Source organism: Platichthys flesus, chromosome 14 (genome assembly GCF_949316205.1).
Source record: "Platichthys flesus chromosome 14, fPlaFle2.1, whole genome shotgun sequence".
NCBI classification, from domain to species: Eukaryota; Metazoa; Chordata; class Actinopteri; order Pleuronectiformes; family Pleuronectidae; genus Platichthys; species Platichthys flesus.
Window position 1 is genome coordinate 10,669,859 of NC_084958.1, and position 21,703 is coordinate 10,691,561.

Genomic DNA, 21,703 nt, shown 5'->3' on the forward strand with positions numbered 1-21,703 from the left:
TTTAAGATATTTAAACCATGTCAGTCTTTGTTGTTTCCCAGAGATTTACTGGATGTACATGTGTACTACAACTACTCCAGTTTCGTCTTAACCTTACAAAGCACCACTCATTGTTGATATTAAACCACCCACTGACGACACACCAGTTAACAGCTTCAACACTGGAAATCGGAAAAAAAAAGACCTGGAATTTTCTATTTGAAGCATTGTACAAAAGCAATCAAAGCAGACAAAATTTGTGGAGCACCCAGTTTCCTTTATTTATACAAATACAGCCATTCTACTTCAGAGGGATGAAACGAGAAGAGTGTGTGGCTCCAATACCGGGGCGACCGTGCTTGACTGGCTTGTAAGTGATGGAGAACTCGCCCAAGTAGTGGCCGCACATCTCAGGCTGTGGAGGGGGAAGAAAAAAAAGAAAATCAAGATTGGCAGACAAACAATAACCTCATTTAAATAAATCCTGTGATACGAATATACATCATCCTCGATGTATGAAACAGCATTTTGCGATTTAATAGCTGCTGATAATAGTTTCACTGATTCTGTGTAATTTGGGCAGGATTGAAATTGTGTGCATCTAAAACTAGAAGTCAGGATGAGATGTGCTAGCCGGCATGCTCCTAAAGGCAATGATTCTTAACACTTCTGCATTCATTAAATACATAACTGTTGTCGTCACATTTCTATAACATGTTGTGGAGTGTGTAATACTGCAGCTCTGAGATTTGACTTTTTTTCAGGTCGAGACATGGATGCTCAGAACTTGGGATGAGTGAGAAACTTTGTAAGATAATTCTCACTGAAACAAGAACAAAGAGGATTCACTAAATTTGCCAAATATAACATAACATCTGTATAAATTCACTTCAGGGTTTTTTCCCAGCTCTATAGTTGATGGTGGCCGTTACTGGCTAATTTGTCTGGAATGAGATTAACATGCCTCCTCGTCTGCAGCCTCCACTGAGCCATGGTTTTAAAATGTCAGTAATGTAATTTAAAATGTGCCTGTTGGAGCTCTGAGAAAAAAAGAGAACACTGACTGGATACTGGATTCCTGTAAAGACCTTGGTCAGAGAGAAAACTAAACAAGCAATATTAAGTTCTTGGAAATTATTGTAGCTTGAAGCCTACTGATTGTTTTGCACCGAAGAAACTCCATATGAACTGGGCCTATGCCTAGTGAGCATTCACAGACTTGCCTAGGTGTGTGCGCGTCGCTCTTGCTCTACACGGCATGGAGCCAACACACTAGTGACCGTGGAGTTTCTTTGCTACTGTGTAGTCTCATTTAGTTTATGGTCCCCTTATGTATAAAATTCTCTCGGGTCTCGTTTACTTCAGAACAATGGAGTAATGTTGGAGCTGGTAGTTTTTGAACTGCAATGAAGAGAAAGCAGAGGACATGTTCTGTATTGAATGCGATGCTACCAAGCTGACCAATCACAGCTCTTGGGGTCTGCGTTGCCCTTGTGTAGTTACATTTTTTTGGGGGGGAGTGCACAGCAGGGTACAGCTCAGGCTACATTGGAGCTAAGACTTAGATTCAACGCAGAAGCATGAATTGGGCTTTAGACTCATTTATTCTGACCTGTTTCTCTGTACAGACAGATGCCCTTTTTGTTTAACTCTAATGTAAATGTATGACTCGTCTTCTTCAAAACACAACTAACAGATATGTTGATTCATAAGAGTCCCAGGTTAAACACTTGCTCTCGCTGCTAACCAAGACAGCCTCACCTTGATTTCAACCTGGTTGAAAGTTTTGCCGTTGTACACGCCAACCATTGATCCGACCATCTCGGGCAGGATGACCATGTCCCTGAGATGGGTCTTCACCACCTCGGGTTTCTCCATGGGGGGAGCCTCCTTCTTGGCCTTGCGCAGGCGCTTCAGGAGGGACTGCTGCTTACGGCGCAGTCCGCGGTTAAGCCTCCTCCTCTGGCGGGCGCAGTACAACTGCATCAGTTGCTCACTAGAGGATGAGAAGACAGTGAATTACACCAAAACTCACCTGTGACAAAGTCTAAATAACTTGTGAGATACAGACAGACAGCACCTCTAAAATCAGGGACCATCTCCCTTAGAGATTGAAGTTGGCATAGTCTATAGTCTGGTCTACATAGGATTTCCCCATTTGCTTATCAGCTCGTCCTGCTCTTATTGCATTGTTAGAAATTTGATGCCACTGCCCCTCAGATACCCAGATAACAAGCTAAAGGGACAGACTAGTCCGGCCGCTGTGGTGCAACCAGTCATCAGAAGGATGCAGCCCCTGAATTGACACAGCTTCAGTATGGTTTGGGGATTGACAACAAAATCCTGTATTTGAAACATTTATTTTACATAGACTATTAATACCGTAAGTTAAAAACCCTATTTAAGTGTAGAAATAAATAAACTTGATTTCCGCAGTTTGTGCTGCGATGTGTTGCTCTGCTTCCATTTATATGACAGGTCGGGCTGCCCTCGCTCCATCGCAAGTGAAATGCATGATGGGAAACCATAAGTGCACTATTTGGGGTATAAAAAACTTTACTTCACACTCAGACACGACCACAAAGGGGCAAATTCCCTATATAGTAATTAGTGGGGGATTTAAGACAAAGCCTAGGCGTGGTCTCTAGTGAGCTTCAGAAAACATTTGTTTAGATCAGCTCTGAAATAAACGAGATGAAAAATCATGGCAATTAAAGGTGGATTACAAGTTAACGTTGTGGAGAATAAGTTTCATCCGCTGCAGTAACATTCCGTCACACGTTTATCAAGATGCACAACCTGAGTTACAGGTTTGACAAATAAAGAACAAGGACAGTCATTTCTGGGAGAAAAAATTTCACCTGGATCGAGTTTAATAAGTTTGACTTAAACGAACTTCAGCTTCTCATTACTACTGATCAGCAGGACCGACTTTATTTAGCCAGTGCGATTGTGGCTCAGTAGCTGCCGCTGACAACAGATCAGCATCAGCGGTGTGTCACTCACTAGGACATGTCCAGCAGCTGGTCCAGGTCCACACCTCGGAAGGTGAACTTCCTGAAGGTACGCTTCTTCTTGATCTCGGTTTCAGCCTGGAAGAGACAGACATGGCTCCCGGTCAGAAAGTAGCTTCCACAGTTAGAAAACACACCACGGGCCTAACACTCGGTTCGTGGACGCACAGTGACAATAATCAAAGGTTGTGTTATGCTGTTTTAACTCAGAGGAACATTATACACACGGCTCGGTTCGAACCATTAGCTCAGACTACGCAGGGCCACCGTGTTAGCTTAGCCACAGCGCAGGCTAACAAATCTCTACAAACATGTTTATCTGACATTTTTTGGCCACGATTTTCTACTTATAAGTCAGTGTGGGTGTGCAACTGTCTGGACACACAGTCAGACATCTTAACTATCCGCCATACACCTCGGATGAATGTAGATTATATTCAATAAGATTCACGATCGGTTTAACACCTACCATCTTGCCTGGAGTTCCGGGGGGAAAGAACGGCCTGAAATCCCGCCCGGCCTCATATCGCGGGATTTAAGACACAGCATCCGGTGGAGTCTTCCGGACTCAGCTCCCTCGTTGACCAGCAGGTGGCGCTGTGACATCAAAATAGCAGTTTCTGAAAAGTGTCAGGTTTCTACCGACGTGTCCGGGTTTCACTTTCACGTTTGTAAATAACTCTTTAGTCTCACTTCTGGTCTTCAGGAGGGAAACTAGCGACACTTTGTTCATGACAAATATGATTTAATTATTAACAAAGGAAAAGGAATGAAAGTGTGTAAACTTATTTAAGTGATGTTAATTTGTGAGAAAGAAAAAAAATGATGGTCATCTGTATTTATGTTTTTATTTATATCAAAGGGTCAGGTCAGAAATAAACTAGCCTTAACTAAAAAAGGCCCTAAAGTGGAAAGTACAACCGCATTTACTCAAGTACTATACTTCACTGTAAGTATCACAGTTTGATGCTGGACATTTTAGGTGGTGGGAGGGTATTTATGGTTTTACTTACCCATATATACAAACTTTTTTTTTATTTATTAACGTCAATACATTTGAGAGGATTATATAATACAAAATGTAAAAACAGTGTTGAAGAGTACTCCGTAAACCTCACTTTGCAGTGTTAAGGTGGCTCCACCGAAGCAACATCAGCTCTCTAAAGTTCTCACATGGTTTAATGTAAATGACTGTTTGAGTCCCAGACAATAATATACAGATGTGTGCAAAATAATTGTATTGACTTTTCCCTCTTATTCATCTCACAACCCATTCGATTTATCTTGTGATCACTGATGCCTCAGTAATAAGAATCCTTTTGTATGTTTTAAACACAGGAAATTTGACTTCTGCATTTAAACCATCCATAAGTGCTGAAAACACACACACACTCTCTTTCTCTCTCTCTCCTGTTTCTCTAACCTCTGGGTCACAGTAGCTAATGTCAAACATAATTCATCAGTCACAGGGGCCACTTTTCTGGAGAATTACCTTAAGGTCATTTGCTGAGAGCCCTCTGTTCAGTAGTTTGAGCAGGACCTCGCCGACAGACAGCAATGAAAACATAACCTTTGTGCAAGTAACTATCTGCATCGCTAGATACCAAATATGTTTCATGTGAAAGAACACTTTAATAACATTATAATTCTAGCATGTCTGTTTCATGAGTCCCACCTGCAGCTGTGTGCAGTATCATTTTCATCCTCAGAACTGCCCACTGCTAGTTTCATTACCCGTCCTGTCTGTTTACGATTCATCATGAAACTTCATTCTCTTTACAAATCAAACTGACACCAGATAATGAATACACACATTTTATTACACTGTATTCACATATTCAAAATTGTTCTCAATTCAAACATGGTGTTTTTCCACAGGCATAACATTTATACCAGAGGAAAAAGCAAAGTCCAATCCAAAATGCTATTCGGAGTCAAGTTCGATCCCCAAAATTAATCCCCCCCATTTAAATCACAAATAACAATCTTAATGATCAAATATAAAACATGATTGGTTTGCATATCAACCAATATTCAAGAATGATTTTCAACATTCTTGCTTGGAATGTTCAAAACTTCACTGGAGTATTATTTGATCTACGCCCCCACTGCATCGACTCCATCCAAAAGAAACAAGCTCAGCTCCAGTCCAACTGGTTATGCAAACAGAGGAAATATTTCCTCCATTAAACAAAAAAAATAAAATAAACATTGAAATCAGTGAGAGAAGGAGACACATTATAAGATGATAAAACTGGTTTGTTTGTATTTTGGTCCCTTGTCCGTTTGGACAACCATAACTGTTTACTACTGTCAATGATCAATACTGAAGGGATGAAGAAGTAGCTCATATTAATGGGCATTTTCATTTTCACACTTATGAGCTGATGTTTACAGATGTAACAGTTCTTAAAAATTAGCACATACATGGTGGTTTTGATCGAATAACAGTTTTAAGAAGAAAAAGAAATATCAATAATATTTCACTTTTAGTTTCATATTGCCCTTAACAAAACCCCCCTCGAGATTTCCCTTAATGTAACTAACAAAGGGCAGGTGGGGGCTCTGGCACGTAAAAAAATCCCTGGGATAGAAAACTAGCTCGGCCAAGAAGATTGGCTTCTGTGGTCACTTTAAATAAAATAAAACATTTTAAAAACAAACCCCACAGAAATACAGTTCATCATGATATGTGTGACACTGGTCTTCCAAAATGCTAAGAAGACCATTTCATTCAATACTCCAAGGATATGACCCAAAAGAGGTGCAGCATCCTTTTGATATAAAAAATGAACCACCTTCCTCGAGGTCCTGTTGCACAACTCGCCTCCTTTATACAATCGCACTTTCCCTTCCTCAGCTCTCTCCTTCCTCCTAGTAGTCAGTCCCTTCCTCTTGGTACACCTGCTCCTCTTCCTGGTAACCTTGGTAACCCTCGTCTTGGAATTCTGGGACGAAGGGCTGGGCGACCGCGGCCCCGTTTTGATCACTGGGGACCTCTCCGGGTTTAGGACAGTACTTTACGTCACAGATCTGTCTGCCCAGTCCGAAGTTCTGTCCGCTCTGGTTGGCTCCCTGGCTGTAGCCCATCTGTAGGGACATGGTGCTGTTGTCACACTTGTCTGTGCCCATCTTGTGGTCGTAAATGGCACGCCTCGTTCCCGGAGCTGTCATCCCGGCCTGTAAAGACACAGGAAGAAAGTGAGCAACTTTTTTCTTACCCGTTCGGCTTTATGGAGTCATAAGTCACCTTTATCTTTCCTCTATAAGCTTTAGAACGTTCTCAACAAAGATATCACTGAGCTCAGTTTTGAAGTAGATAACACAGGAGCTTACAGCTTTGTCTACAAGACCAAACAAGATACAAGTTTATAGCAGTGAGCACTATAACAGTGATTCCCTGGGGCTTGTTTCCACTCACACCAATAATACTGACTTTATGAGAGAGGGGGGGGGGGGGGGGGCGGATGCTGCAGTACCTGGCTAGCTCCCTTGTTGGTGCCCATTTGCAGACTGATGGTTGTGTTGTCCATGGGCGGCTGGATTTGAACTTTTGGGTCGTACAAGTGCCTCCGGGTGCCATATGCATTCATACCTGCCTGACTGGCACACTTGTTGGTCCCCATCTAAAAGAACAAAAAAAGCATTGCATTACATTTTAACAATAAATGAACATAACCAGTGTCTACAGCTATAAAAACAACTTAGCTATTACATTTGAATTCCTATTGAAATGAAAGTCAAGACCCAACGAAAGTTATACAAGTACGCATTCTGTAAAGCCCCTTTTCCACTGGTTAAAAAAACCAACTACATTCATTTTGAGTCAAATTAAATTAATTTGATCGGCACCAATCAGTAGCAATGGAAACATAATGCCAAGGTTCTTTAGTTTGGATTTCTAGACACCGGCATTGCACCTTTTTTTGAGCTTGACATTAATGCATTCATTCTGTGTAGTTACGTGGAAGTAGACATGAATGTCTGTTTACTTAGTGTTTTTCTCATCTTGGGAACAATGTGCAACTGCGACTTGTTCCTTGTTTATCATAATAGACGCAAGAGAGCTTCTCAGTTTCGGGATGTGGAACATGACAAGTAAATTCTAAGGATACCTCTATAGACCCGCTCCAACCAACATGAGCACTTTCATTCTAAAGCCACGTATCGTAAAACTAGTAAAAAGCCACTATCATGAATTTCCCCATGTTGCAAAAACCTAGCTAGCAGTCTGGTTAGAAAGGCATTTGTTACACACATTAACTGAACCACAAGCTGACTGATGATGCAGCAGCTGGTATCAGAACTAACATCTTCTAGCCTGTGGCAGACAAGATAAGACAATTTTTTATTTGTAAAAAATTACATTAACATTATAATATCAAAAGGCCCGGTGTCACTGTGGCTGCTCTTGCGCAAAACTGTGGTAAAATATTGCATAAGTTCCCCTTGAATTTAGACAAGCAAATGGTCTTGAAGTTACAGTCACCGGTCCTCGCCTTGTCTCCTTCTCCTGTCTGTAATAAGCCCTGATATCTACCTGACAGACACTGACAGAAACAATAACAAAACAGAGCGACTCAAGAGGCTGTGAGAACAATGAGCAGCTCTCACATAGAAGAATGTGACATGACATTGGACCATGACAACCCTGGTTTCGCAATAGTTTTGACATGCAGTGGTGAGCGCAGCCTTCCAAGCATACCGAGAGCCTCACCTCCTTTCAGGGTCCGGGCACAGATAGCACAGGATTCTGTGGAACTCTATTTATCACAATCTAAGTTTTACTTTTGAATTTGTTCCGTCTCACTGGATTATTTTCTCTTCAGCAGCCTTGAGTATCCCCATCAAACCAGTACCAAAATCAGCTTCTGTCTGTTCATGAACAAGCCTCCAAACAAACTTATACCTGCAGGCCAATGACGCACTGTCCAGCCTTCATCTTCGCCTCATCAAACATCCTCTCCTGCTTGTCTGCGTACTTCACCCCGATGTCCGTCCGTGAACTGCAGCCCTTGGTCTTGGCCTTGAAGAGAAAAACCAGTGGAACCAGTTGTCAACGTGGACTTTGAAAAACCACACACATACCTATAGGCATTCTTATTAAGACTCACCATGCCGGCCAATGCGAGCAGCGTTGTCTGCACCTGCGTCATGTTGCCGCACTCAAACAGGTCGTTGGCCTCGAAGAGGTCATGAGGCTTCAGCTGGTACACAGTGATGGCTTTGACGAAGTTCGTCAGATTTTCCATCTTAAGAAACACACAAAAACGCACACATTTTAAGACGATCAGCTATAATATTAAAAAAAGGATTGTTAACGACAGACGTGGGATTTTTTGTTGTTGTTTGTGAACCACCTTTTGTGTCCTCAAATATAGGTGTGTTTCTACAGTGACTGTTACCCCTCAGCTAAAAAAAACACTGCTTCCACGAAAGTGTGACTATTAGACAGCGTAATTCAGCGTGCCGACATGCTAACTGGTAGAAAACGTTTAAAACACAATACAACAGCAAAGGGAGCCATTTGTTAATGACATACAACTGTGTCTCAAATCACTGGTGTGGGAACCGGTAGTACCAAAGAGCACCAACTGATGTCAGCTAGGAAACAATAAGCATGATTTAAACACACCTTCATCTGGTTAGAAAGCATTTATTATCATCTGACTCACCTGAGGCCAGTTCAGCGCTGAGTAGTTGATCTTTTTCACTGAGCCTGGTTGGAGTTTGTTGATAAGTCTGAAACAGAAAAGAGGAAAATATTGAACTTCTCTAAACAACTGTACATATTAACCAACAGATGAAAGTGCTTGTGTTAAAGCGTAACCAACAAAATCTGTGATGTCTGCTTACTTGCACAGAATGACTCCGTCCTTCAGGCCTTTCTGGAAGTCAGGGCCGATGGTTTCGCCGCTGACCTCCTCGATCCAGTTCCTCAGTTCCTCTTCTTTCTGAAGGTCATACTTCTGTGCGATCTGGTGGGAAAGAGAAAAAGTTAATACTTTCATGGTCGTATATTTTTGTACCTTCGCACCCACATTGACCTTCAAGTCGCACAAATTAAATAAATACGCTGATAACAAAGCTGCATCTACAACAATGATAGAAGAAGGGGTTATTATATATCACATATCATTAACACTGTTCCTCAGAAATGTGTTATGACTGCAAGAAATCCGGTTTCACGGTCACCCCAGAGTTTCAGTATAGTGTGCTATGTCTAAACAGTGGTTTGTCTCTTATTCAGCCCTCATAAATAAAAAGGTGACACTGACGTGACCCGACACACATGCACGAAAACAAGGATATCCTGTTTGGTAAAGTGCAGAATTATGCACAGGAAGGCCATTGCTGAAGAAGGCGAGGGAGGGAGAGTTTAACAGGGCTAAACAAGGCACAAAGATTGACTCTGTAGTGAAGGTGTCACTGTGATTTATAACACTGTTTTGATTGAATGACATAGGTGATTGAAGAAACGCACAACGCTGGCTCTGAAAGACGCCATTTTGGAGGATAATTGTGATCACATAAACAGCAGCTCAGTCCGGGAAGCAGAAATGAGAAGAAAAGAAAAAAAGTCAATAAGATATACATTTCTTCTCCTTCTGTTTAGGATCAGGTGTCCAAGACGTGCTGCGTGCAAACTCTCCACCAGCTAACACTCTCCCTCTGTTCCCTCGCAGGAAAGAGAGACTGCACCGCAGAGCTTGACCCACTATATCCATAGAGGTTGGCCGCCGTCGACTCACAGCTGGTTGCAGTCTGAAGGAATTTCTGTCTTCTAATTACATTTCCTTCGTTCGGTTAACCCTTATTAAAAAACAATATTGGCCTGTTTTAATTGCCCTGGGTCGAAGTCTACAGATGTAATTTACACAGACAAGCCGAACACCAGGAATTTGTTCCGCGGTGCTCAAAAAAAAAAGAGCAGAACTGAGCAGCAGGGGGGGGGGGGTGCGTGCGTGTTGCGCTGTTGAATGAACACAAGACGGTGGGGGACACTTGTATACTGCAGCGGTTCAACTCTAAGCTCAGTGTCTTCACTTGTGTGAAATACCACAGATTTTCTGCATGCATGTTAAGTAGTTATTTTTTGTTTTTCTTAAAGAAAAAAAAAGTAGTGGGGAGGTGGGATTTGAGGAGAAGTGCAAATACCGAGCATTTCACAGAGGGGGCTACGTCACCAGTGGCCGGAAATACCAGTCAATTTAGCGTCTCTTTAACCCCCCCCCCTGCCACATTCAACATTCAAGGTAACAAACAGGAAACCTAGACCTTATTCTTTACGGCCGGCACATGTTGTTCTGTGGAGTCCTTTTGGGAATGTGTGTGTCTGTGTGTGTGTGTGTGTGTGGCGGGGGGGGGGGGTGATGTTGGTGACCTTTCTCTCCCATACAAGGGCACAACTCAGGAATGCAGAAGGGAAAATAAAAAAACACAATAATAAATCAGCTGAAGCTGCGGGTTAAAGAATTTATCTCCTAGATGCAACTGGAGAACCAAGTTGGAAACGTGGCCATCTGGGCACGAATGATATCAAGATAGAAAGGTTCATATCAAGACAATAAATGATAAATTATCAGAATAAGTGAGATATTATTTCTTTTAAAAGTTGAGGGATTTTCGCTCCGGTGACCCAAGAAGAAGATGAGGACCCTCATCTTCTTCTTGGGTCATTTTAATACTTGAATGTTATTTCATCTTTCCTAGCATTGTGCATAGTCTGGTTTCATCACAGCACTTTGGTGAACTCTGCTCGTTTTTTAAATGTGCGTTATAATAAAGTTGTCCTGACAAACGTTTTCAAATATACAGTTGACTAATAATGTGTTACACCTTCTCACCAAGCAATGTTATATTGTTATTGAGGATAATTCCCCTGCCATAATGACTGATATCGTTTAACTGCTCCGGCCTGGTTGGGGCCAACCGGTTCATTATTTAAATGGCAGTCTGAAGGTTACAGAGCTGGCAGTCAGCGATAGTAATCTCCAGCATCAGGCCTGGTATTTTAAGTGGATCCGGGTGTGCAGAGATCTGTGCAGACAGGTCATAACAAACACACACTGCTGCACAGCCAGGTTCACTGTGGACAATGGTCTGGTTTGTGTGCATTGAAATCCGGGGAGAAGAACCTGGGATCAGAGGGAACGATGGAAACTATTCCTGGACTTTGTGGAGATGCTTAAGACCCCGAGGAGATGTTATAATGGAGAGGAGGCGCTTGTGTGCGAATCGAATTATCTTCCATTATCTGCTAATGCGGGTCACAACGTGCAGCTGGGCAAAAAATGCTGGAAACAAACAAGGAGAAAAACACACGCGCGCACACAGACACACACACGCACACTCTGAGACAAGAAGAAAAAGGGACAACGCCCATGCTCCTGTTTTTTTTTTTCTTCCTTTTTGTTAAGTTGCCCTCCAGAGAATTTAAAACTCAGCTCGTCCAGATGTGAAACTAAATGTTAAATTCAAAGTGGACCTTTACTTCGTCAACTAGTCCCAAAAAGTGACGTAAAGTTTATAAAAGTTCGTGAAACTTATGAAAAACGCTTCATTTCTCCGTGTTGACATCTTTTACTTCTCCGTACCTTTCAACCTGTGCGCGCTCACATCAAAATGGAGGCCAGGTGACTGCGACACAGGCGTCACAGGAGAAGCACGATGAGCAGAAGAAGAAGTTTATTTTCCAGATGCGACTTAAGTTAAATTACGATCAATCAGAACTCAAACAAACACACGCACCTTGTTTTTGACTTCCGCAGACAGCCCGTAGGCAGGACCTTTGGTGAAGGTGGTCATGGTCGGGAGGGTTGAGAAGGGTTTTTCCTGCGGAGCTGACGATGAGAGTTGAGGATGAAATCTGTTCCAAACTCTCCTGGACTTTCTCTTCCAATGAAACGGCGGTGAGAACTAAATACTTCCTTTCTCTGTCACTGCCGCCAATTACAGCGCTCCCACGGTTTCTGTCGAAGAGCAGGACCCGACGAGGCAAGATGGTTCACTGCTGAGAGTTCACCTCCACCGCCGCGCTCTTATAGGAGAGGGACGTCCACAGCCCTCGTTCATATTCAACACAACACGTCAATGGGGTGTTCTGGTTTGCTTTTTTTTTTTTTTATGTCAGGGGTATGGGAATTAGAAGTCTAGAAACCCACACAAGTTATTTGTTTTTACTTTGTTGTCAGCGAATAGTGGGGTATATCCTCCTAGTAAGGATTGGGCGGTGTGGCATAGGTGGTAGACTGGTGGTTCTTCAACAAGAAAGTTGCCGGTTCGAATCCCACTTTTCCCCATCTGCATGCCGAAGTGTCCTTGGCAAGATACTGAACCCCTAAATGGCCCCTCATAAATGTTGAGTGTAATAATTGTAAGTCGCTTTGGACAAAAGCGTCAGCCAAATGACATGTAATGTAATGAAATTGTCTATAAAGGATGGATTTCTAATGTCATTTTCAAGACAACATTTATTTTTTTGCAGTCCTTATAGCTAAGGCCAGGTTTTTAGCTATTTTTCTTACTTCTTGCTGAAAATACCAACACCCAAATGGAGTACCACTTAAATCCAGACTTTTTGGAGATGATACCAACCTTCTCAATGTTTCTCATCAACATTCAGACACGATTATCTGAAAAATCCACATAAAACGTTGAAAACCCCCTGATGGTGTCCTGTCTGAATCCTCATGTAGCCTTGGACACAGAGAGTATTGAAAACGGCATTTGTATGCACACGGAACAAGAATTGAAAACATCATTGACAAGCATGATTTTCTGAAATGGGCTTTAACTCGCACAGAAGAAAAACCTTGACAAAAGGGCATTTTGGACATCGAGGGCACCCAAAGCCCCCCGCATAAATAGTTTCCACCTTTAAAAACATCACGTTTAGTCAGTAAATAATGACATATATATTACTATATTATATATAGGGTTTTTTACCCCAAATATATAAAATCTGGTAAAAAACACACTATGTTGAGCCTGAAATCACATGAACATGTACATCAACACGATATGACAATAAATAGTCTCTAGTGAGGACTCTATAAGACTAATATGCCAATATTGCTAACTGTACCTGCTATTGAAGTCATACTGTATCCTCACTTTTCCATGTATATGTCCCTCTTTTATATATATATATATTCCATATATTTGTATATTCCTCTGCATGTTACAGTCTTTGCACCAGATTAGATTTATATATAATTTGATTCGATTTGTGAAAACAGAATCTAATCTACCTGTTCCTCCACAGTATAAAAGAACACCTTGAATTCCGGCGATCACGGAAGTGCGCGGGGCGGACGCCTCTCGCTCCTCCTGCCAACTCTCTGCTCGCGCTCTTCGTTAATCGATCCTAGGCTCCGCCCCTCTCCTGCGCTTCCTTAGGTCTCGATTGATATCAAAAAGTCCTTATATGGGTGGAAACTTCCCAGATTCCTGAATAGTGGGAGTGACCTGCGGGTCCCACCCTGCATACCAGACGTGCACTGGACGAGACGGCCCGTCGCACTTCTTTGACTCACAGTCGGTTTTTATAGGAGGAAAAAAAAAAGAAGTTTTGGGGAACTACAGTGAAGCACAATGAGCTACCGAGGTGACGTAATGCGGCTGCTGTGCACACACACACACACACACACAAGCTCGGCCAGGATTTGTCAAACTCATTCTAGACTGATGCGTCCTGGTCAAACTGTTAAATAGGAGACGACAGTGTGGAGGACAGATGTGATCCGTGTCACAATGAGTTAGAAAAGGACTTTTTTCTTCTTTTAGTTAATCATTTCCATTTATTTGAACAGCAGAACTGGTCTTGACTATGCCGCTGCTTTATCACCTTCAAACAAAAGACAAGTTGTTACATCTATTTTCTTTAAAAAACCAGGCCCTTGAACCAGGAGACTTAACCGTTGAAAGGACATTAATACAAATGCCAACAATTCCTGACATGAGCGTCTGGAGAAACCCTCTAATTCTTTTCTTCTGTTTGTACATTTTCTCATCCTCAAACATATTGTGAGCAGAAAGCCATCCCCGCTGTGACACACACCCGGCTGATTTTCCAGAGAAGCTGTGTAATCTATTTAAGGGCATTTGTTCAAGAGAAGCCAGTGAGTTTCTCGGATTGTCAGGAAAACCGGACAAACGTGCAAATCGGACGTGTGTCCCAGCTGCTCCGTCTCCACTGAGCGTTCTACTGGTTGGTTCAGCAGCTAAACTGGGATTCCTGCAGGAAACTCAGTCGATTGTCATCTCTAGGCACAGCATGTTTGAGGTTATGTAACAGGAGGGATTCTCCTCTGATAGCAAATCATCCTTTACAAAGATGAGAGCAATTTGTCAGGACATTTGTTTTCACTTGTGTTTCAGCCATTGTTCATTTGAACTAGAGCAAAAATCAATCCAACAAATGAATGGCAGTGGAGTCCAACTATCACTAAGGCCCAACAGTCCCATTATGAAACCACGTTTAAATTCACTAGATCCAGAGTTTTATTTGGATCTGCACGCACCAAAAAATACTTCATCAAGGTTCATGAAGTATATAAAAGCCCTGGATCCTTCTTTTGGTTCTTACCTATCCCTCTCCAAAAAGAAACCTGCTTTGCGAACTGAACTGTCCAGCATTTTTCAAGGAGAAATACCTAATTATTTGCCATGTCTCACTTTTTAAATGTGAAGAGTTTTGATGCTTCTGATTTGAAATCTTTTTCAAATTGCTGATTTTTTTCTGATCTTTTGCTGATTGAGGAAACTATTGGTTTCTCTACAATACTGGGCAGTCTGGACTTCAAAAAAGTGTCTTGAGATAACGTGTGTTGTGATTTGGTAAAACACAAATAAAATGGTATTGAAATGAATGGTGTGCGCTTTGTATTGATGGTTTGTCTAAAAAAGTTCAGAATCAAACTGAGGGAGAATGTATTTGCTTATATTTGAAAAGAACTAGAACTATCGCCCTGCCAGTGTATGTCTCCACCAACCACCAACCAATGCAGGTCCATTCTCTACAGGTGCTCATGACCCATTGCTTTCACAATATGTCACTGTGACCTTTAACCTTTGACCATTGACAACTCGTCAAAAATTGGAAGAAATGTTGGTGAAAGTTTCATGAGGCCTTTGTGACGTCGATCTTCAAAACACCGAAATCCGATCAATTCATCCTTGAGTCCAAAAGTCATCGGCTGCACCAAAAATGAAAATGATCACTATACTTGCCGCTCTTATGTCAGCAGACATCAATGAATTGCTTCAACCTGACGTAGCGTCTGGCTGAGACTCAACCCCCCCATGACACACGCTTGCCTATCAATCATTCTCCAGACATGCTGAGATGTGAAGTCGTGGGCACGGTAACAGTGACGTGAGCCAAAGTCTTTCTTCTCAGTCTCTGACGGTGTTTGGTCATGAAAACAGCTGTATTTGTTAACTTGAACAGACTAGTAATTACATCATACAGGTGTGCAGTGGCAGGCTGATTCAGAGGGAGAGTACACGCACCCTGAGGGACGCCTGTTACTGATCCGACTCCAATAAGAGAGGAGATAAGCTCACAGTGTCACGGCAGGAAGTGATGTCGCGAACGATAGTCCTGAGTTTAACAAACTGTAAGACAAGTCGGGACTCGTAAAATCTCACACATACAAAAATGTCACCTGTTGACACACAGGACTGGTTCTGTACTAAGGAGGCAACATTTACAGACTCCCGCCAATGGAGGATCTGAATCTTTATAATGATTGTTTTATTTATAAATAAATCATTACATAATCTAAGTGGCCTAAAAAGTCTGATTCCAGTAATTGCAGCGAGTTAAAATTACTCATATCTTACCACTCTTACATCACATCCTGATGCAGGCAGAGGCAACTAATGGAGGATGTGCGCCCCCACATGGACGAACTGTGTAGTAAAACAAATTAAAGCCTAAATTTTAAGAGATGGATAAGAACAGAAATCAGAAGTGTACAGAGCTCAGAATGGCCGTTTAGTTTTCAGGAACATTCAGCGTCGGTGTGAATTGTCGAGCACGAGCCCACTTTAAAAGAGCCACCAGTCAGTCGACTGAGCTTCAGATTTAGATCATTTTATTTTTTCAAACATTTGAGAGATGTTAAACACTGAACAAATATAGATGCCCCCAGTCAAAACTCCAGAAAACAGATTCTCATCAACCAGTTGTAGCACTTTTCCTTTATTGCCAGCTGTGTTGTTGTGCAGTTTTCTCATTGTCTGCAGCTTCACCCTTGCTTCGACCAATGTGTACAAAAAGTCAACAGAAACGGTGCATATACCAGCATCATATTGATCATTGGGATTCGAGCTCTCGCATGTAAACCCGGGCCTCGCGGAACAGGCGCGTTTAATGTGGAGGCAAATCCAGATTAACCATTTACCAAGGCACATTGGTAGGGATGAGTGACTGAAAGAATGAACAGAGAGGCCGCACAAAAATCCAATCTTAATTCAAATCATGTGAGGAAAAATGTGGAAGTGACGGATGAGTATAAAGGGAAATCAAAATTAAGTAATAGTCGTCACGTGGAGAATGTCAAGAATATCTGATGCACACAGCTTTCTCTCTCCCATTTGTTTGCTGTATTCAAATACGGAAGCTAAGAAATGAAAAATGATACCTCAGCAACGTCCAAGATGTTTCCTAAACTCCTGAGAGCAGCTGGCAGAAGTTTGAATGCATCTGAATAACAATAAGCACAAAACTGTAACTTGTGGGTGCCTGGGTCACGAGTCACACTTCAGTCAAGTCGGCAAATGAAAATGACCAACAAGTTGTCAACGTAGGTACAAGTGCGCAAGAGGTCTTGATCCTGTACATTCACAAAGGCTGTTTAACTTAGAAAAATATCATGAGGGAATTTCAGAAGGCAAACCAAAATCTAAAGGAATGGAAACAAGGCGAGTTCCAGCATTGAGTACATCAAATACAAAGTATTGATCAGCCTCATCTGATTTGACATTCGGCAACACTTGGGAGAGAATTTGTGTGTTGTGAGAGTTTTCACTGTGGTACAGTTACATATTTTTATGCTCTCGTGGAAGCCAAATTGTTTTTCAGAATAAATTTCAGCTTGAGAGATTTCCTGGAGATATAAGAGCTGTGTGATGAGACAGGAGGAAGTGGGCGAAGGGTGGATTATGGAATGTTAATAACCAAATCGGCCAATCTCAACAGAAAAACCAATGCAACAAAACACGTGTAGGCCCCCTCTTACATTGAAGATAAGGCTGACAACAATCTGATGGAAGCAGGGGAAGAGAAAAAAAAGAGAAATCTATAGGTTTTTCAACATCTGCTTTGATGAACTGGTCAAAAATAAATAGATGTATACATGTTATACGAAATTTATAATTTACTCTTTATATCTCACATAAAGCTTCTTGTAACTGCCACATATGCTCCAGTATGTCATAGTCTGGACCCGTTCAGCTCTACCTGTGCTAGATGAACTCTATCAACAACCTCTTCTGGGCACCAACATGGCGCTCTGGACAGGACAGCTAAACCCCAGCATGCCTTCCCTCAAAGTGAATGCTAGATTGTGAGTCCTCGTGAGAGAATAGAAGGTAAAAAGGAGAGGGCAGCGTCATCCCAGTGAGCCTGAAACATGGGGTACAATTAAGAACATTAAAAATTCACATCATTACAACATTTCTGGGTGTGTGGGATAATGCCGCCCTCCCTTTTTGGCCTTCTGAGCTAGTACCAGCACTCATCAGCTTTCAGTTTGAAAAAGAAAAACAGAAACAGCCCTTGGTATTAGAAACTCAACTATTCTTTTAATCCTTTTCTCTCTTTTTTTACTTTTTCAACCAAAATCTCAATTAGATTATCACAGAAAGATGAAGAGGCGTGGGGGGAGTTTAGCAGACCTGGCTTTTGCCAAACTCACAGTGGACAAACAAAATCACAAAGTATCTCGTCTCTTTGGAGAGACAACGAGAGGAGTGGAAAAAGTCATCATCCGTTCCAAACCCCTCAGTCTAAGCAAACATATGGCAGGATGTTCAATCTGCTTACATCGCCATGAGGGTCCAATGATATGCAATCTGTCCAGTCATACCAGGTGCCCACGGTATCATAACATCCATTCACTCCTGGCCAGTGCTGCGTGTGTATCCTGTCCAGGTCCTCGCCCGTCACCTCCCGGCTCACCCCTGGTAAAGCTTCTACTGCGATGTCCTTCTGCAAAACGTGCATCTCCCTCGACTCCTTGATCTCCTGTTCTTCCCTTTTCAAATACTCTGCCATGAAAAAGTGTGCACTAGGGGCCTGGACCCCTGAGGAGTTGAGCACATTGCTCTGAAGGTTCAAGTAGGACTGGATGATTTCATTTCTGGACAGCTCCTTCCAGTTTGTCTGATGAAAGGGGTTGGGGTTGGGGTTGGGGCTGGGGCCTGGGGCCAGGATTGAGGCCAGGACTGGGGCCGGAGTCGGGGCCGGGGGAGCGGGCTGTTGTACAGTGCTTTTAGTTCTTTGCCTAGACTCAGAGAGGTCAGGCGTGGGGGGTTCCTCTGTTTGTGAAGGTTCTTTATGTACCAGAGGTTTAATCTGACCTGTGACAGGGTCAAATGTAAGTCTGCGTTCTTTTAATCGTACAGGTTTAGTCATGTCTTCTATTTTCTGGCCATCTAAATTGACAGAGTAGTCTCTAGACCTGTACTTCCTCCTTTTATGCTCTGAGTTAGGAGCCATTGACGTGTCTGTGTCGTCAGACACGGCAGTGGCTCCCTCTGGTGCCGGTCTGTTCAGTTCAGAGTTCTGTTGGGGGAGATAGGTTGAAGGGGAGGCTGTCGGGGATTCCAGTGTTGCAGATGTGTCTTGTGGTGGGCAATGAGAGGAGACTTCTGACGAACTGGCCCAGTGCATTGAGGACCTATGAGAAGAATGTGGCAGCTTGTCAGCGTAAGATGCTTGGGCTGGGGAGGACACAGGCTGGGATAAAGACATGGGAGAGTCCCTCGAGGAAGGGCTTGGGACTGGCGTTGCTTTCGGTGCATATACTGAAGAGCGCTTGGAGTCTGGCTTCACGCTCCTTGGACTGGTGGTGAGACCACGGGGACTTTTGGCTTGATAATGCCCCCCTCCTCCTCCGCCTTCATCCAATCTAGCCTGTTGCTGCATTACGGCAACCTTGATCAAAGATGAAGTGCTAGGTAGTTTGGCCACTCCAGGGGAGCTAGGGCGAGGCTTGACAGCATTTACTGGAATTCTGTTGATTTTTTCATTATCGAGGGGCTCGAGTCGCGATCTCTCAGGAGATGGCATGACCTCCTGGTCGGGCATGGCAACTGGACTGCCTGCAATCCCATTGGTGAGTGGTGGTGGTGGTGACACCGAGTTATCGTACGAAGACAGCTTGGAGATTTTTTCTGGTAAGTGCACTCCACTGTCTCTGTGCTCTGCCCGGCGCTTGCGACTGCCTGACTTCTCTGCTTTTGGCGAGTATGTGTTGTGAACATCATTTCTGATCTTGACTTCAGCGACACCCTTCCCAGACACTGAGATGTCAGGGGGAGAGACGTCGGTTCTGCAGGGATGAGAACTGCCATTGGTCGACCCGGGGGCACTGGCAGGCACAGCTGACCCCGGCTCAATCAGCTTTTGCCAGTTTCTCAAGAGTTTCTTTGCACGCTTCGCAAGGTCTTCATCCTTGGTCTTCTTCCTCACGTCATTGATCAGCTTTCCTAGGCGAGTTTCCTGCATAGATAACGTTTGTGAGAGTTGGACAGAATTCAAGCAGCCCGATACGTATAAGAAGTAATATTTTTGGTATGGTTAAGTATCTCACCTCAAGTGCTTCTTTGGTGATAGGACATTTTTCCAGACAGGCAATCACCTCCAATACTACAACCATATTGCGTATCTGCAGGAGGGAAATACAAAGATTTGATCATCTCAGCACATTGGGTATTACCCATAACTCTTTAATCGACCGGGTTAATAATGTGGAAATGGTTGACAAATCGAAGGATGTATCTGGGGAAACATTGAGAACTTCTGCTAATTAACCAAATGCGTGTAAAGCTAAATCCCTATAAGCCAAAAATCATATGTATTGGATCGTGTCTGCATCATGTGAATTGGGCAGCAGTCAACGTTAGCTTTCGAGTTAGCCGGGGAAACACTAGCTTCTCTGTCTGCTAAGCTGAAAAGTAAAGATGGCAGTATGTCAACTCGAAAAAACCTTCATCGTTTCCACCGCAGCAGCAGAAGTGCAGCATGTCTAGAGAAACTACAGACAACTGAGATATTACTTTAAATCCATGTGAGATTCTTGTTCTGTGGACAAAGTCAATCTGCGTGTGAGTGTCGGCACTCTTACCTGTGTTAGCTTCCCTGGCTACCATGAACTAACTTGAGAAGGAACGACCCGACTATTTCCTACAATGTAGCTTTAGCCCTTCAAGCTGAGAGTAAGCTAGCTACAGCGCATTGTTGCACAGAACAATCTCAAAAGAAACCATGGCTAGTTGACAGAGCACGTAGACAAATCGTAATGAAGTCAGTCATCCTAAGGGACATGTATGACTCACATGTGTATGGTTTAAGACATAAAACCGCCTCGGCGTTGCGGGTAGGCTAGCAGCTAGCATGCTACCTAACCCAGCTAACGGCAGACCAGCCAAGGCAGCCGTGATGCTAAGTGAGCTTCCGAGCTGTCAACTGAGGAGCTCAGCGTCTCCCCCCCTCCCTCACACGGGACACGAAACACACTTTAATACACGTGAAGACGGTTCACTGACAGCCGTTGGTCCTCAGTGCCATGTCGAGTGTGCCGCGGCGCAGGTAAACAAGCTAACGCTCGCTGGCTAGCCCGCTAGCTTCAGTGTCACTCACATTGCTCTGACTGTCGATGGCCTGCAGCAGCCGGTCCCTCATCTGCTGCGGGGTTGCTGAGACCGTTGTCATTGCCCGTTCGGTGCGATTCGGAGGACGGAGGGAGGAATCCTCCGAAATCAAGAGCAGGGTGACAGGTGGGACTCAAACGCCGCTGCGGTGACACGTCCGGCGCCCGAACAGCATATTCTTCGGTCGCCCGTGGGGTAAGACGGCTCGGCTTGTCTCACATGGAAGTGGGAAATGCTCGGCGCTGTGTTGGCCGCTAGCTGCTGCCTGCTCGGCGCTGTAGCAACTCACTACCAGCTGCTGGCTCTCTCAACGGCCTCCTGCTGCATGCCGGGATACCGTGCGTGCGCTTTTGACGTCCGCACGTAGCCAAGTAAACATCCCCGGCGTTCACCTGCACGCCGGGAAGATGCGGCTCCTCCCTCCGGTGCCTGAGTGGGATCCACCAAGGGATCTGGATACCTGGGTTCTTTTAAATGCCATCACCACGGTCCGGTGTTTTCAGGATTCAAGGATGGATGGATGGATAGCTAGATAGATCGATATATGTATATGTAATGTATAGCCATTTGTAATATTTAATCTTAACTTAACTTAATTTGATTCTATATTTTGAGTCCTTATTTCTGTGGGGTTTTGTCTAATCGTCTAAAAGCTAATACAAAAAACGTCTCCTGAATCGTGAGTCTCTTGAGTATTGAAAAACGACATTGTTGTTAATTGATTGAATTAATTTTGCTGTAGATTAACTCTGTTATTGATTAATCGACTCATTGTTTCAGCTCTAGATTGATCTGCTTTTAAAATGATCATAATACACTTCGGT

At 43.3% G+C, this 21,703-nt stretch overlaps 3 protein-coding genes across 3 annotated transcripts; all 3 read right to left on the minus strand.

The window, feature by feature from the left end:
* Nucleotides 1-235: 235 nt before the first annotated feature.
* rps15 (ribosomal protein S15) lies at nucleotides 236-3,519 on the minus strand. The gene is made up of 4 exons (XM_062404856.1): nucleotides 3,463-3,519; nucleotides 2,986-3,071; nucleotides 1,741-1,975; nucleotides 236-394 (listed from the first exon to the last, which is right to left on the minus strand). Exons 1-4 carry the CDS (start codon nucleotides 3,463-3,465, stop codon nucleotides 281-283), a joined length of 438 nt encoding a protein of 145 aa, XP_062260840.1. The 5' UTR covers nucleotides 3,466-3,519; the 3' UTR covers nucleotides 236-280.
* Nucleotides 3,520-4,792: 1,273 nt separating this feature from the next.
* cnn2 (calponin 2) lies at nucleotides 4,793-11,914 on the minus strand. Its single transcript, XM_062404592.1, has 7 exons — nucleotides 11,745-11,914; nucleotides 8,850-8,971; nucleotides 8,669-8,735; nucleotides 8,108-8,245; nucleotides 7,903-8,019; nucleotides 6,473-6,619; nucleotides 4,793-6,173 (listed from the first exon to the last, which is right to left on the minus strand). Exons 1-7 carry the CDS (start codon nucleotides 11,799-11,801, stop codon nucleotides 5,868-5,870), a joined length of 954 nt encoding a protein of 317 aa, XP_062260576.1. The 5' UTR covers nucleotides 11,802-11,914; the 3' UTR covers nucleotides 4,793-5,867.
* A 4,267-nt stretch (nucleotides 11,915-16,181) lies between these two features.
* On the minus strand, nucleotides 16,182-21,322 carry crsp7 (cofactor required for Sp1 transcriptional activation, subunit 7). Its single transcript, XM_062404915.1, has 3 exons — nucleotides 20,869-21,322; nucleotides 19,820-19,894; nucleotides 16,182-19,728 (listed from the first exon to the last, which is right to left on the minus strand). The coding sequence occupies exons 1-3, from the start codon at nucleotides 20,938-20,940 to the stop codon at nucleotides 18,007-18,009; spliced, it is 1,869 nt and encodes a 622-aa protein (XP_062260899.1). The 5' UTR covers nucleotides 20,941-21,322; the 3' UTR covers nucleotides 16,182-18,006.
* Nucleotides 21,323-21,703: the final 381 nt, after the last annotated feature.